This window comes from Entamoeba histolytica, genomic scaffold, assembly GCF_000208925.1.
Source record: "Entamoeba histolytica HM-1:IMSS scf_1104750517539 genomic scaffold, whole genome shotgun sequence".
Lineage (NCBI taxonomy): Eukaryota > Evosea > Mastigamoebida > Endamoebidae > Entamoeba > Entamoeba histolytica.
The window spans coordinates 1-16384 of record NW_001915181.1 but is presented as its reverse complement, the minus strand read 5'-3'; the positions used below and the strand labels follow the sequence as shown (position 1 = coordinate 16384).

Genomic DNA, 16384 nt, shown 5'->3' with positions numbered 1-16384 from the left:
TTCTATTTGTTTTTCTTGACTTTGTTCCCATTCTTTTGGTTTTGTCGTTTTATTATAAAATGGAAAAATAGTTCTTTGTAATGCAGCTGCAGGTGCTCCAAGAGATGCTATTGGTCCTTGAGTCCCATCATAAATATAATTTGTAGTAAAATTAAGTTCGTTAGGTTCTATTGTTTCACTCACACTTTCTACTGCATTAAAATTTGAAGCAACAAGAAATACAGAGTTGTTATATTCTTTCATTGCTTGCATTGTTGCAACATTTACATGATCAATTGATTCATCGTCTTCTCTCAATATAATTTCAAAAGTAATATCTTGAGTAGATTGATGTTGACACTTTCTCAAATCTTTTAGAGGAACCATTTCAAGACAACCACATGAAAATTCTTCTTTTGTTATTTTATTAACAATAACCATTTCAGGAGTACTATAAAGTGATGGTTTTTGGTATATCCAATTTTCTTTATCAACTCTAAATTCTGACTCAGTTTCTCCTGTAATTCGTTTAACCCAATCTTTTCTTCTTACTTCTTCACTTCGTATACTCATTCTTGACTTATTTATTTTAAACTAGAAAATCCTTTAAATATAACCTGATATATTATTATAATTCATACAATCTTTCAATTATATAATAAGTAAAGTAAAAAAGAAATAATTTAACTTAAAAAAGTTATACTTTACTATTTAAACGTCTTACTTCACATATTTAAAATGAAAAAATAAAATAAGTCAGTGTTTAAAATTGATATTAATTATTTCAATATACTATTTGATTCAGATATTGTTAATTTGAATAAAAATACATCAGTATTTGAACAACAAATAATGAATAAAGAACATATAATAATTATCATTGAAGATGAAGAAGGAAATAAATTTGGAGGATATGTTAATGAGAAAATTGATAAAGTTGGTGGTTGGATAAATGACTCAAAATCATTTGTATTTTCATTAGAATCAAAAGGAAGAATGAAAAGAATGATGAAATTTGATATTGAACAACCACAATATGCATTAAAATTATATAATAAATCATATGATCGTTTGTTTTCATTTGGATGTGGTGATATTATTGTTTTTAAAGAAAATAATAAAACACAATCATATTGTGATCAATATTCAAATAAATACTGAAAGTAGTTTGAAAAAAATAATAATATTTTCAGGTAAAATAAACATGAAATTTGTTTTAGTATTATATTAATTATGAAATAGGTATATTAATTTTTGTTATTGTTAAGTTGCTGTTTCTATTCATTCACCAAACATATAATATATTAAATAATTCATTCATATATAAAATAATTCCATATAAATATTCTAATTAATTCATAGGTATACTGTTATAAAGAAATAAACAATAAATGATATATTATAATGTTAATTGTATACAACATTAAGAGAATAAATGAGTTAATTATCTTTTAACACCTCATAAAAAGAACTTTCAGTTTTATTAGTAAGATGGATTAAATGATAGTTTAAATTGAATTTAATGTTCAAGAGTGAAATATAATTAATTTTATTATAAAATTTTAATAATGAAAGTGTTATTTAATCTTGTTTACTCCACTTATTTTCATTATTTTTTTTTCCATATTTCTACTTCATTGTAGTTTAATGAAATAATTAATTCACTGTCTGTTTCATTGAAAACAATGGTTGAAATAAGTTGTTTAAATTTAGTAAGTTATTGAAGTAACTTAGTGTTAGAATTATGAATATTATAAAGATTAATAAAGAAGTCTTAAGTAGATGAAGCCATCAATAATTCATCATTCCAACCAATAAAAGAAAGTTTGATAATTCAATTTTTATGGCTTTTAATTTCATTAATACATTTCCATTCTCCATCAATGTATTGATGGAATTTAATAGTATTATCTCATCCCTACTAACAATTTTAATATTTCTATCATTATTAATAACATTGACTCTATTCACATCATCACGACGTGCAATAAACGAAATTGTTTTCCACGTTTTTGTTGGTCTAATACATTCAATAACACCAATTTATCTTTCAGTTGATCCAAAAACTAATTTAAGTCCTTCACTTTCATGGAATAAACAAATGGAATTAAGTGATTTTGTATGGAATTGGTGAATATAAATGACATTGTACAAACCTGGAGTAGTTTCTCTCCAAGTTAAAACTTTTTTTATCATAACTACATAAAGTCAATACAAGACTATATCAAGGATGTTCATTTAACTGACCAAACAGAGCCAGTATGATTAAACCAATGAAAATTCAAAAAACTTTGAAGAAGCTAAAAAAAAGTAGTAATGAACTTTAAATTTCTCTTTTAAAAACAAACCAATTTAAAGTTAAAAGAGTATAAAGAGGATTAGAAGAAGGAATATCATATATTAAAATCCTATTGTCCAAAGTACCACAAGTAATGTTAATTCCATAATAATTAAATAAAATGTCTTACTAAGAAAGATGTAAATTTAATAATAACTAAATTATAAAAAAGTGTATTACATCACTTAGTATCACTTGGTAAAACAAAACCCATTTATTGAGAAGTCTACAAATAAATAATAAATGAAATATAAAAAGAAAGAGACTTTCAAACCATAAAAACTAAAAAAATTGATTTTAAGTTTAAAAAAAAAAGAAAAGAAAAAAATATAAAAGAAAATATAAAAGAAAACTAGTTAAAAATAAAAAGATAGAATGAGTATTGGATTTCCTATTATTGTTCAATATTTTAATGGTACTCAAAAAGAATTAAAAGAAGTTATTAATAAATATAGTCCAGACGTAGGTATTATTAAATTAACTCAACAAGGTCCAAATTCATTTAAAGTAATTGTTAATAATACCCAACAAGGAAGAACAATGATGAATTTTAATAATTTTATTTATAATGGAAATCAAATGATTGTTACCTTTGAAAGAGAGCCTTCAACAGAGGCACAACTATTACATTGTTTTGAAGTTATTAAATATTCATTTTGTGATGTTCAACAACGTCGATTAGATCTTTCAAATTTAATGGAAAAATTTAAACAATTAGGTTATTCTCCACAACAAACAATTAATCAAATTTTTACACAATGTATTCATTATTTTAAAGAAGAAATTCCAGACTTACTTGAACTTTCAATTGCGTCAAATCAAATAGGAGAAAATACAAAAATATTTAGTGAAATTTCTTATGGATTTCCATTACTTTCAAAAATTGATATTAGTAATAATAATCTCACTGCTTTATATCAAATTCAAGCATTAGAAAATTTACCTATTAGAGAAATGAATTTATTAAATAATCCATTACTTAAACCTACTATTATTCCGTTTGTTTTATTTAATTTTATTAAATAACAAAGTCTTTTAATAGTTATAATATCAACTTATAGTCAATTAACTATTTATTTCTCTTCATTAGAAGTATTAAATGGTCAACAAATTAAACAACGTCTTTATCTTCCTTCTGTTAATTCTATTCCTTTACCTTCTAAATTTGATTCAATTTATCCTTCTAATCCAGAACATTTTAAACAAATATTTCAATTTATGAAAACTTATTTTCATTATCATGATACTGATGTTCAACAATTAGTCGCTGTTTATTCTCAAAATTCTATTTTTGATATTGTTCTTGAAAAAGGAATTAAATTCCCTTCAACTACTTCAAGAAATTTAAAATCAATTACAAATTCTAATGATATTTTAAAAAGTGTTTGTATTGGACAAAGAAAAATTGCTGAAAAAATATTAAATCTTGGTGGAACTACTCATAGAGCAACTTGTTTCTGTTATGATATTATTTCAATTAATTCTTTGGTCGTTTGTTTTTTTATTACTTCTAAAGAAATCAATTATTATTAATTTCATTAGAATATTAATGTAATGGGTGACGTTAAAATTGGTAATGATGTTTACCAATTTTGTAGAACTTTTGTTTTAATTCTTTCTCCAAATCCAATTATTTTAAATGACCACTTACATCTCTTTTCAAATACTTCCGTATTTACTACTGTTAAAACTTATTCATCTTATGTAAGATATATTAGTTCTCATTTCCCTGGACTTGACGAAGAATACTCTTTATTTACTTTGGAAAAGAATCAATGGAATGTCCCTCAAACTCAAAAAGAAATTTGCCAACATTTCAACATTAAATCTACTTTTTAATTCAAAATTAAAAATCATTAACCTATAAAAGATTTTTTTAGTTAATCCTCTCTTATTCTTTTTTTTACTTTATCAAATTTAATTCTTATTTTCATTTTGTTTTTGTTTAATAGATTCTTGTTAGATTCCATTTTCTCTCTTATTCATATAAATTTTTACTTCTTTTTTAATACCTTTTATTGTTTTTATACTCCAACTTTTTTTATTAAATATCATAAAGATAGAACTTTATTATTGACTGTTATTTCATACTTTCTAAATGATAAAAATAACTAAAATATTCTGATGATTTAATGGAATAATATTTTAAATAAAGAAAATCTACTGAATATTTAATTAAATAATGAATAGTAATTTTCTTTATTTAGTACTATGGAAATTTAAATTCTATTTGTCCAACACTAACTTAGAATATTACTCTTTTTTGAATATTATCAAATTCATTAAATAACATATCAAGGTTCTAATCTAAGACAAATTAAATAAACTTAAAAAGAAAATAAAAAATGACAAATAATGTAGTAATGTAGGTGGTGAATTTCATCATATTTAAACCAAAACTATCAACAAAAATAGGAAAATGGAAAATAATAAAAGAACAATGAACTTACAGAAAGAATGATATTACCAAAGTAAACAAATAAATATTGTATCTATTAATAAGAATTATTATTTTATGTAATCAGTAATAAAGAATGAAACATCCTCAGAAATATTTTCTATAAACAAAAAACAGTTAAATTCCCTTTTGTGTGAATTTATCATTTTTTATTTTAGTTATATAAAACAAAAATGAGGTATTGAAGTTTTAACAAATGAAAAGAATAATTTATAATAAATTTATTATAAAAAGAACTAATAAAAAATGAATAAAGAAACTTAATGGAAGAAGATTTTGAGAAGAAACCAAAAGCACTTGATGAAGAAGAAATTGCTATTTTAAAAGCATATAATCGTGGTCCATATGCAAATTCAATTAAACAATTAGAAAAAGAAGTTGCAGACCTTGCAACAGAAATACATAATTTAGTTGGAATACAAGAAAGTGATACAGGACTAGCACCAGTGTCTCAATGGGATTTAAATGCTGATAAAAAATTGATGGAAGAACAACCATTACTTGTTTCTAGATGTATTAAAGCTATGCCAGATGAACGTGAACCACGATATGTTATTTCTATAAAAGAATATGCAAAATTTGTTGTTGGTAAATCAAATAGAGTTGAAAAAGATGCCGTTCAAGATGGAACAAGAGTCGGAGTAGATAGAGCACGTTATGAAATTAAAATGGCACTTCCACCAAAAATTGACCCATCAGTTTCTGTTATGCAAGTTGAAGAAAAACCAGATGTAACATACAAAGATATTGGAGGGTGTAAAGAACAAATTGAAAGAATTAGAGAAGTTGTTGAACTTCCTATGTTACATCCAGAGGCATTTGAGAATTTAGGAATTGATCCACCTAAAGGAGTATTATTATATGGACCACCAGGAACAGGTAAAACATTATTAGCACGTGCTGTAGCTAATAGAACAGAATCAACCTTTGTTCGAGTAATTGGATCAGAGTTAGTTCAAAAATATGTTGGAGAAGGTGCTAAAATGGTAAGAGACTTATTTGACATGGCTAAAAGTAAAAAGAGTTGTATTATTTTCTTTGATGAAATTGATGCTATTGGAGGAACTAGATTCCAAGATGATACAGGTGAAAGTGAAGTACAACGTACTATGTTAGAACTTATTAATCAATTAGATGGATTTGATAAACGTGGAAATATTAAAGTCCTTATGGCAACAAATAGACCAGACACACTTGATCCAGCATTGGTTAGACCAGGAAGACTTGATAGAAAGATTGAATTTGGTCTTCCAGATATTGAAGGAAGAACAGAAATATTTAAAATTCATACAAAGCCAATGAGTGTTGCAAAAGACATTCGTTATGACCTTTTAGCCAGACTTTGCCCAAATGCCACTGGAGCAGAAATTCAATCAGTTTGTACTGAAGCAGGAATGTTTGCAATTAGAGCAAGAAGAAAAGTTGTTACTGAACGAGATTTCTTAGATGCAGTAGAAAAAGTTATTAAAGGTTATCAAAAATTCTCTGCAACTCCAAAATATCTTGCTTACAATTAAAGATAATTGTTGTTTTCTTTTTCTTTTGTTTTAATATTTTTAAACCTGTTTTTTTCTAACAATCTAATCAATTAATTTATTTCTTTAATGCTTTTTATTCTTTTTATTGTTTTTCTTTCCTTGTTTTTGATTTGGTTGTTGTTGTGGTTTCTTGTCTTCTTTCTTTTGTGGTTGTTGGTGTTGTTGAACTTTACTTTCTTTCTTTGGTGGTTGTGGTTTCTTTTCTTCTTTCTTTGGTGGTTGTGGTTTTTTCTCTTCTTTCTTTGGAACAACTACTTTCATTGGTTTAGTATTTTCTTCCTCTTCGTCATCACTTTCTTCTCTCTCTTCCATTTTTTCATCATTACTTTCATCACTTTCTTCTCCTTCACTCATATCTTCTTCCATTTCTTCGTCTTCTTCAAATTCGTTATCTTCAACTTCATCGAAATTACCAACAACATGAAGTGTTCCATTACCTTTAACAACAAATGTAACTTCATCAAGGTATAATGGAATATCAACAGAGTGTTGTGGAATGGCAGATGATAAAGTACAAACAAGAACTTCATCCTCGTCATGTTTCAAATATAATTGTGTTTTAGAATCACCTTCAAGGGTAATATGTCTAAGGTTAAAATATGCTCCTTCTGGTGCAATGCATTTATGAGGAGCAGCAGCAGAAACAGTAAAAGCTTCAAGAGACATTATTTAATTTATTTTCTTTTCAGTTCTTTCTTTTAAGGGTTGAATTTTAGTTCATTTTAATATATTTTATTATACATTATAGAATTTGTTTTTATTTTTTTTTTCTCTTTCTAATTAACAAAATTTTATGTTATTTTGTTTTTATTTTTTAATGTGATTAATGACAAAAATAAATAATTAACAATTGATTATGTCAATTCCTCAATTATCATTTAAAACAAAAAACCAAGAATAAAAATCACACTTTGTAATTATAAAAATAAACAAGGAAATTGTTGTAGTTGTGAAATTAAAAAATGAAAATAGTTTATTAAGACGTTATTGATACTTCATAAATATATCAAATATTAAATATGAAGAAAAAATCTTTTCAATTAGTGCTTGTTTTCTTTATTGATGACACTTTCTATCAAATAAATACATAATTCAACCAAAAAGATGCATTACAGGAGACACCACAAAAAATATAGAAAAACAAATAATCAAAAAAGAAGAAATTCATATCAACCAAGAAATATAAATGATAGAAGAATGAGTGAAAATAGGTATTATTTGTATGGACAGAGATACATGAATAATCACACTAATCATTACAATAACAATTATTACCATAAATATCACAACATAGATGATACAAATCGTTTCACTCATCATTTCATTCATAATCATCGTCATAAACACTTTAATAATAATTTCAATAGAAATAAACAATATCAATATAAGAAAAACAAATCCAATAATAACACACAAAGAAGGTATAAACAATATCAAAATAAGAAACAAAACAGAAATCAAAGAAAAGAAATGATTGAAACACAAAACCAAGAATATTGGAAAAGACTCTTTGAAGAAGAAATTAAAATACTTACACCACAAGAAATAGAAGAAATTAAAAATATCAAAATGAAAGAATATACATCATCAACAATATGGAGAAGATGGTATTTTCTTGCACTAGAAAAAACAAAAACAATCAGAATGGAAGAAGAAACTATTAGTATGACGATGGAAGAAGACAATAATCAGTACAACCCAATTGAAATTAAGGACAATAGAATATACAATAACTATGTAATGAGTATTGAAAATGAAGATAAAGATGAAAAAGAGTTTACTAAAAAAGAAAAGAAGAAGAAAATAAAGATGACCAAGATTCTACGAAAGTAAAAAAGAGTAGAAGAATTGAAAAAAATGGAGGAGGATATGAAAGAGAAAGAACAAATGAAAAAGGAAATACAAATAAAAGACCAAACAATTAATAAACTAACAAAAGGTATTATGGCATTAAAGAAGAAGCATAAAAATGATATAAACAGAAAAGTAAGAGTGTGATAAAAAATATTCAAATTCTATGATGAATCTGAAAGGAAAATGTTTGAAATAAATAATTTAACACAACAATTGCTCTTCCTGAAAGATAAATTATCTAAATTAGAAAATAAAAATACACAGGAAGAAAAGAAGAAAGATGAAATAAATGATAATATGACAGACTCATCTGAAACACAAATAGTAAATGACCTCTCCCCCAATGTGGTAGTAGCTGATGAGATATCATCAAGTGAAGATGATCTTCCAAAAAAAGAAAGTTAAAACAGAAATCCATTGAAGAAATGGATATTCAGCATAAGAATATCATCACATTAGAATTAGACAAACAAAAAAAATAATTGAAATAAACAGATAGAGAAGAAGAAATTTTAACACTTTATAAATGTTTTGCTTTGAAATTATTTGAAAGAAAATTAAGAGGTCAACTAAAAGAAGAAATAATTGAAAGATTAATACAAGAAATTTTCTCTTAATTTTTACATAAACAATATAGAAGAAAAGAAAGAAATAAAGTTAAAGGAAGAAGACTAAAAAGACTAAAGCAAAGAAAAGAATGATAAGAAGGGATTTAATAATCAATCCACGATTTGATGAGATAGAATGAAGTGCTTCTTGTAATTGAGAATGACCTTGTTCAACATTAAAAACAGCTTCTTCAGTATTTTCATCAATTCTTCGAACCATTTCTTCTTGTGTTGATACAAGAAATGTGATGTGATTGTATAGTCCTAATAATTCATTTAACATGTGTTCAATGTTTTGGACACCTTGAACTCGTTGTTCTAAATGTTCATTAGTAAGAAGAACTGATGTTGATTGTGGAATATCAACTTCAGTACTATCAGGTGGAATTGAATCATCTTCATTAAATGAGAATTGATTTAAATTTCTTTGATAAATTTGGTTAGGAGTAGATGATTGTTGTGTTGAATATTTGTGTTTTTTCTTTTCTTGTTCTTTAATACTTTCTGCTCTAATTTGTAAAACATCAGTGAATGACTTTGTTGTGTTTTTAACAAGATAATTAAGATGTTTGCATACAATTTCTCGATGATTTTCATTTTGTCCTGTAATTCCATATTTCTTTTCAATTTCTTTCCGAATTTCTTCTATTTGTTTCATTTCTTTATTAATTTCTTGTAAATTTGTATGAATCTCATTTGTTAATCGTTGGATTTGAGGTGCTGTTTGTTGTTCTTCAAATAATGATTTTGATTTTGCAACTAAACTTTTATTAATCTTTTGTTGTTCATTCTTTCTTCAATCAAACAAACGTTCTGTTAATTTGGCTAATTTCCCTGAAATTTTGTTGATGTTTTTGAAAAGTTCTGTTGTATTTTTGTTGAAGACTTTGATGTCATTTAACATTTCTTGTTTGTTCTGAGGAATTGAAAGGGGTTCTTGTGTTTCTTCTGCACCTTTCATTCTAATATACTTCTTAAATTCACTTGTACGGTCAAATGTCATTTGTTTTCTTCAAGATTTTTTGTTTTTATGTTTTGTAAAAAGATGTAAAAATAAAACAAAATAAAGAAATTCTTTCAATACTCATCTGTTTCATGTTTGTACTGATTAAAAAGATATTTAAACTCATTCCATTTTGTTTTTGTTTATTTCCTATTATGTTTAATTAGTATTCATAAAGATTGATTGTCATTGTTGTTATTTAGAAAGTTTGTAGACTAAATAGCAAATAAGAACAAGAAGCTTAAATCATACTATTGTATAACTAATATTCATGCAATCACTTATGAATTGATAGAATAAAGTTATTATGATTCAAATAATAAAACTAACTAGAACATAACCATGATGAATTGGCATTAACACATATCCATTATCAATATGAATGTGGAAAATAAACTAATCAACAAAAAATACTATTGAATTATGTAGTGTTGATTTTGTGAATGAAATAATAATAAAACTGATAGTAAGAACAATAAGAACAAAAATAATAAAGAAATAGATTAAAAATGCAAAAAGATAATGAAAATCTAAGTTAAATATAATTTAAAGTTGATAATTGGTTTTTGTTTATATTTAATAAAATTTCTCAAGTTGTATTTTCAAAGAACAATGACGGTAATGTACAGCATTGTTAATGTATTATTTTATTTTAAATAATTTAAGTGATTTACTATCATTTGTTTTGACAATGTATTAATATAGTGTTAGTGGTGATTCATAACTTATTTTGTATTAATATCTTCGAAGAACATGACAAATAAATACTCAACTAAGTAATAGTAATTTGTTTGAATGATAGTTTCATATAAAACTGTATATTTGTTTTATTCATTCAATTGATACACAAATTCAAGACGATACTATTATTTCTATTGAATAAGAAATAAGATGATAATGTTATTACTATGTATATTGTGTATTTTTATATATGCTATAATTCTAATACATTTATAGTTATTTTACATTATTAATAACTTCTTTCATTAATTATGTATAGAGTATTAACTATTATTTCTAATTTGTTCATCACACAATCTATAACAACAATTTCATTTAGTCATTTGTCAGTTTTTAAATAGAAATATTGTTTACTATTACTATTTGTATTTAAAATTGTTATATAAAAGTGTTTTTATACTCAATTATCATGTCTATGAAATTAATTTCATTATGTAACTTAATTAATTTTTAATATAAAAGTTGATTATTTATTTTGTCTTGTTGTTTAGTATTTGTTCTTCATTTCATTCAATAAGTAACTCAGATATTCTTATTAAAACACAATGCAATGATTAATTTATATAACAAAATCATATTATGATATGAATTTCCTGTCTTAAGTAAACAAAGTGTGTTATTTGTTATCTTGTGAACATCTTATTTTAATAATCTATAGTTTATTTAATAGAAGAAGTTGTTATGAGGATAAGTAATGATAAGTTAATTAATGCATGTTATAATGAAATTCAATTAGTTAGTGTTTAAATACTATCATGCTCTTAGCTATTTGCTCATGATATTCTATTTATTCCATATTGAATTTTGTTAATAAATAACTCAAGAATAAGAAGAGATGCAAACATTGTGACAGTGTTTTTCTAATCAAATTTGAATCAAATTTGATACAAATTTATTACTATGTATATTTTTGTCGATTCTAACAAAATAGCACTGATAAATTATATCAACTATGGTTTTTGTATTTACTGTTCTTTTGTTTGTGATAGGATTTAAGATGTTAATGAAAGACAAATAGGAGGAGAGTGTATTAGTTGTAAATATAATGAAAGAATTGGTAAAGAATTGTCCAAATACTCTAATAAAATAATAATAATAATAATGAGGAAGCCTCAAATAAATATTCCCAAAGAAGAGTTAGAAACACATTAAATATTAAAGAAGATAAAGAATGAATATAGCAAATACCAATAAATACAAAATAGAATTATAAATGAATGAAATTACAAAAAGTTATAAAAATGGTTGTGAATTAGAATTAAGAATAATAAGATTTAAAGAATGGTTTGAAGGATTATTAACAAAAAAAAGGAAAGACAGATAAAACAAAAGTAAAACAATATTCAAATATAATTTTGATAACCTATTCTGGAAAATGTTGTTGGGTTATAAATTTCATCTTTCTTTCTTTTGATTACATTATTTGTATTTTCATTTGTTTCTGTTAAAATCCATTTAAAATCTTCAAAGTCATTAAATTCATAGAAAATTTGACTTTGATGATTTCCTATTTGTTCAATATCTTCTATTTCATTATGAATAGTATCATTTTCATATCTTGGTTCATGTTCAGATTGATCGCTAAATATATTTTGATATTGATTTTCTTCAGCTCTAGAAATTCTTGATATAATTTGATCCCAATATTCTCCATTGTCTAAACTAGGTTGTCCATCACTTTCAAAATAACTCTTTTTAGTAATAACAACACTTCCTAAATTTTCTTGAAATGGAATATTTTTTGTTTTACTTTCTTTTCCAAATTCAACACAAATTATACCTTTTGGATATGGAATTGGTTTATGATATTTCTCAATAGTCATGTCTTCATTAAAAAAGTCTCCTTCTTCTAAATCAACATCTTTTCTAGCACCTATTTCTTGTATTTTCTTTTTGTGTTTTATTTCATCTAAACTTACTATAATATCTCCCATATTTTTATTATCTTTTACTTCTCTTTTCCTTTCTTTCTTTTCAAAATCAACTATATCATCATCATCTGAATATACAAGTCTTTTTTTCCCTTTCTTTTTTTTCTTATCTTCTTCTTTAGGTGCTTTAAAAATACTTCCCTCGTCTACTGTTTCTATCTTTTTTTCTTTCTTTTCCTCTTTTTTCTTTCTCCTCTCTTCTTCCCTTTTCTTTTTTTCTTCTTCTTTCTTAAGTTCTTCTCCAATAATTGGATTTGTAAGTTGTTCAATAAAATATTCTTCTTCTTCTTTGACTTTCATTTTTTTCATTTCTCTTGCTACCTCTTTTAGTTTGTCTTTATTATCTTTCTTAAACTCTTGTCCAATTACTCTTACAATAGGTTCAATACTTTCTCCTTTTTCTGTTGCATCTTTCATCCATCCAACTAAAATTTTAATGACAGTACATTTGTTGTATAAACACATCTTTTTTTTCTTGAATGCTTCATTCCCTCTTAGGTTATTTATTACTCCTTCCCTCTCTTCTTTTTCTGTACATTCTTGAAGATATTCAATTAAGTAATTTTCTCCAATTTCTCCTTCATTAACAAGTTCAACTATTTTACCAACACCTTGACTTATCTCTTCCATTCTTTTCTTCTTTTTTTTTGTTTTTCTTTTTTATTTTTCCTGTTTGTAAATTCTCTTGTTTCTCTACTTCTTCTTACTCTCCTTTCTCTTTACTCCTTTACATCTTACAATACTCCCTCATTACATTGCTCTTATCTTAATTAACATGTCTACCTTTGAACAGTCCCATTGTCCTTCCATGAACAACAATGATTGTCTCAAGTTAATAACTGGAAACAACACTGAAAGACACTTAATTGAGACACTTAAAATGGGGGTTGAGAGAAATGACAATGGGAAATCAATCGTGCTTTTGTTATGAATGATGTTGTGAGTATTTGAAGTAGAGTGGAAGTCTAAAGATTGATTGGAGCGATGAAAAAAAAGGAGAAAAAAATATAAAAAGAAAGGATGGGTGGAGAGACAGATAGGACAAATGGAATAGTCAGACGCAACCCAAAGAATAAGACAATGTTATAAAAGAAAACACAAAAGAGAGGCAGACATAAAGATACAATACAAAGAAGAAGACAAAGACTCAAAACTATCAAACAACGAAAATGAATTAATAAATATGCAAATAACAATTATTAATTAAACACTAAATTATTAGTAATACAATGGAATATGAAATAATAACAATTTCAATGATTTTAATATATTTACAAAGATATTAAAGAATAAACATCGAATTAAATTTATATTAACATTCATAGTTTATTTCTAACATTCATAAGTTTTATTTGTTATTTCTGTGTTATTTATTTAATGTTTAATTTTATGTTTTACAAAAGAATATTTAATGATAGAAATTGTGATAGCTGAGAGTAAAAAGAATAAACAGAATGAGTCAATGATATAGAACTGATGTGTCATTAATAATAAAGAAAAATATAAAATGTTGAGAGAAAAATATAATGTTTATAATTTTATTCAACGTAATGACGTATAATTTTTATTCAAAAAATAAAAATGAACAAAAAACTAAAAAAGAACAAATGAATGATATGACACATTCAATATACAAACTTGATCTTAATGAATTTGTTAAATTAAGTGAAGAAAAACAAAAAGAAATTCTGTGTGAATGTGTAGAAAATTATAGGAAAGAAAATCAGAAGAATAATAAAGAAATGTTTTGTTGTAGTGTTTGTTATGAAGAATATACTTATAAGGAGACATTTATAAATGAATGTGGACATAGGTTTTGTATAAAATGTTGGAGGGAAAATATAATACAACAAATTCAAAGTGATTGGCATCAAGTTCATTGTATGGAACAAGGGTGTAATTGTGTAGTGAAAATAGAAGACATTATGACACATTGTTTAATTCAAGACATTTGTATGTTAAATATGTATTGTGAAAGACTCACGTTTAAAACATTTGAAGATAATATTTGTGAATGTCCAAAATGTCGATGTGAAATGATAACATTTGAGAAGGAATATAAAACTACATGTCCAAGATGTAAATATTTGTTTTGTAGAAAATGCGGAGAAAATTGGCATGAAGGAAAAAGTTGTGATGAATGGAAGAGAAATAAAGAACAAGAACAAGAAGATCTGAAATGGATTAATCAAAATACAAAAAAATGTCCAAGTTGTGGTGATAGAATCCAAAAGAATGGAGGGTGTAATCATATGACATGTAAATGTGGATATCAATTCTGTTGGTTATGTGGTGTTAAATATTCATCTGATCATTGGACGAATAATACAACAGGATGTAAACAATTCACATAACATTAACATACTTATTTTATGAATGATGTTTATTGGTTTAATGTTAAAATAACAATATGAAGTTGATTTAAATAAACATAGATAATATGAAGATATTTGACATTACTTATACTAATTGAATAGAAATGTTCAATTATATCATTTCAATATATAATATCATTTAATAACTATAATCATAAATTACAAATTATTAATTAAGTATACAATTGGTATATCAAATTGATATTACATCCATTTGAATTTGTTTTTAGAATAATTATTTATTGAATTAATTCAATGACAAAGATTAATTCAATACTTTAATTCTTTGTCATTCTATTTTTTTCATAAATTAAATAAAAGTACAATTCATCAAAGTGATATAAATTTTCTTTATTTATTATTCATTATTCTCTTTATTTTGTACATCTATTATATCATTATTTCTATATTTTATATTCAACAACAACTCAATTATTTATTTGTTATAATGACAACATAGTTATTTGGTGTAACTTTAACCATTTTTTTATAAATATTGGATATTGTTGAATTGACGTATCAAAACACGTTACTCATTATTCTATTCTTAATGTTTTATAAAGGCAACGAAAAAAGCAAATAATTGAAAAAGAAGAGAAAGGTAAGATATAAAAGAATAAAAAGACAGTAAGAAGAAGAATGAATAAAGAATAAAAAGAAAGTAGAAGATAAAAAGAATAAAACAAAAAGAATAAAACAAAAAGAGATGATAAAATATGAAAATAAAGAAGAAATAAATTGTAAATTTTTATTGTAAAAATTAGAAATATTCAATAAAAGTGTCTAATTTAATGATGTAAAATAATTGGTATTATTTTATTGATGAAAAATATTTTATTCTTTTTTATATTTATTATTTATATGTATAATTTCAACATGATGATTATTATATATTCAATCATATGTGTTATGTTATTATTATAACATATAATAAGTGATAAAATATAAATGAAAATGATATGAATATATGATATAGAATATAAAAACAAAAGAATAATAAGAATAAATGATAAATAAAAGGAGAAATAATAATCAATGATATAATAATAAAATCAAAGTATAAAAGATAAATTTAATATTAATATAAATCAAAAGAGAATAAATATAAAATGAAAATAGATATAAATGATAATAACATAAAAGATGAATAAGATGAATAAACAAATAATAAAATACAACTAAATAGAAAAGAATAACAATAAAAACATCTAAAGAATATAAATAAAAGAATAATATAATAAGAAGAATATAATAATATAGATAAACAGATGATATACATATTATTAACAGAGAAATAAATATATAAAAATACGATATAAATAAAATGATAATAAAAGAATATAAATAATAAAAATAAATATGATTCATCAAATAATCTATTTCATTATTATTTCATACAAAATGAATACAAATGAATATAAAATATAAACATAAATATTTATTGATTGTGTATTTATCATATTTTTTATTTATTTTTATTTAGGAGCAAAATATAATAAATGGAAAATTCTATTGATGCAAATTTTTTTGCATCTTTTTTCTTTTTTGTAAATTATTTA

The 16384-nt window shown here is 24.0% G+C and overlaps 7 protein-coding genes across 7 annotated transcripts, besides 1 other annotated feature; 3 read left to right on the top strand and 4 right to left on the bottom strand.

Moving 5' to 3' along the window:
• Positions 1-2: 2 nt before the first annotated feature.
• Positions 3-552, bottom strand: EHI_080910 (uncharacterized protein; the record flags this gene model as incomplete). The annotated part of the gene is made up of 2 exons (XM_001914138.1): positions 3-32; positions 184-552. The coding sequence occupies 2 exons, from the start codon at positions 550-552 to the stop codon at positions 3-5; spliced, it is 399 nt and encodes a 132-aa protein (XP_001914173.1).
• A 2140-nt stretch (positions 553-2692) lies between these two features.
• Positions 2693-4156, top strand: EHI_080900 (uncharacterized protein; the record flags this gene model as incomplete). The annotated part of the gene is made up of 3 exons (XM_644937.1): positions 2693-3315; positions 3379-3808; positions 3860-4156. The coding sequence occupies 3 exons, from the start codon at positions 2693-2695 to the stop codon at positions 4154-4156; spliced, it is 1350 nt and encodes a 449-aa protein (XP_650029.1).
• Positions 4157-5038: 882 nt separating this feature from the next.
• On the top strand, positions 5039-6292 carry EHI_080890 (26S protease regulatory subunit 7, putative; the record flags this gene model as incomplete). The annotated part of the gene is made up of 1 exon (XM_001914137.1): positions 5039-6292. One exon carries the CDS (start codon positions 5039-5041, stop codon positions 6290-6292), a length of 1254 nt encoding a protein of 417 aa, XP_001914172.1.
• Positions 6293-6376: 84 nt separating this feature from the next.
• EHI_080880 (uncharacterized protein) lies at positions 6377-6979 on the bottom strand (the record flags this gene model as incomplete). Its single annotated transcript, XM_644939.1, has 1 exon — positions 6377-6979. The coding sequence occupies one exon, from the start codon at positions 6977-6979 to the stop codon at positions 6377-6379; it is 603 nt and encodes a 200-aa protein (XP_650031.1).
• Positions 6980-7415: 436 nt separating this feature from the next.
• Positions 7416-8835: a repeat region.
• Positions 8825-9778, bottom strand: EHI_080870 (syntaxin 5-like protein, putative; the record flags this gene model as incomplete). The annotated part of the gene is made up of 2 exons (XM_001914136.1): positions 8825-9534; positions 9586-9778. The coding sequence occupies 2 exons, from the start codon at positions 9776-9778 to the stop codon at positions 8825-8827; spliced, it is 903 nt and encodes a 300-aa protein (XP_001914171.1).
• A 2084-nt stretch (positions 9779-11862) lies between these two features.
• Positions 11863-13080, bottom strand: EHI_080860 (uncharacterized protein; the record flags this gene model as incomplete). The annotated part of the gene is made up of 1 exon (XM_647908.1): positions 11863-13080. One exon carries the CDS (start codon positions 13078-13080, stop codon positions 11863-11865), a length of 1218 nt encoding a protein of 405 aa, XP_653000.1.
• Positions 13081-14000: 920 nt separating this feature from the next.
• Positions 14001-14804, top strand: EHI_080850 (ariadne-1, putative; the record flags this gene model as incomplete). Its single annotated transcript, XM_647910.2, has 1 exon — positions 14001-14804. One exon carries the CDS (start codon positions 14001-14003, stop codon positions 14802-14804), a length of 804 nt encoding a protein of 267 aa, XP_653002.2.
• Between the last annotated feature and the right edge of the window lie 1580 nt (positions 14805-16384).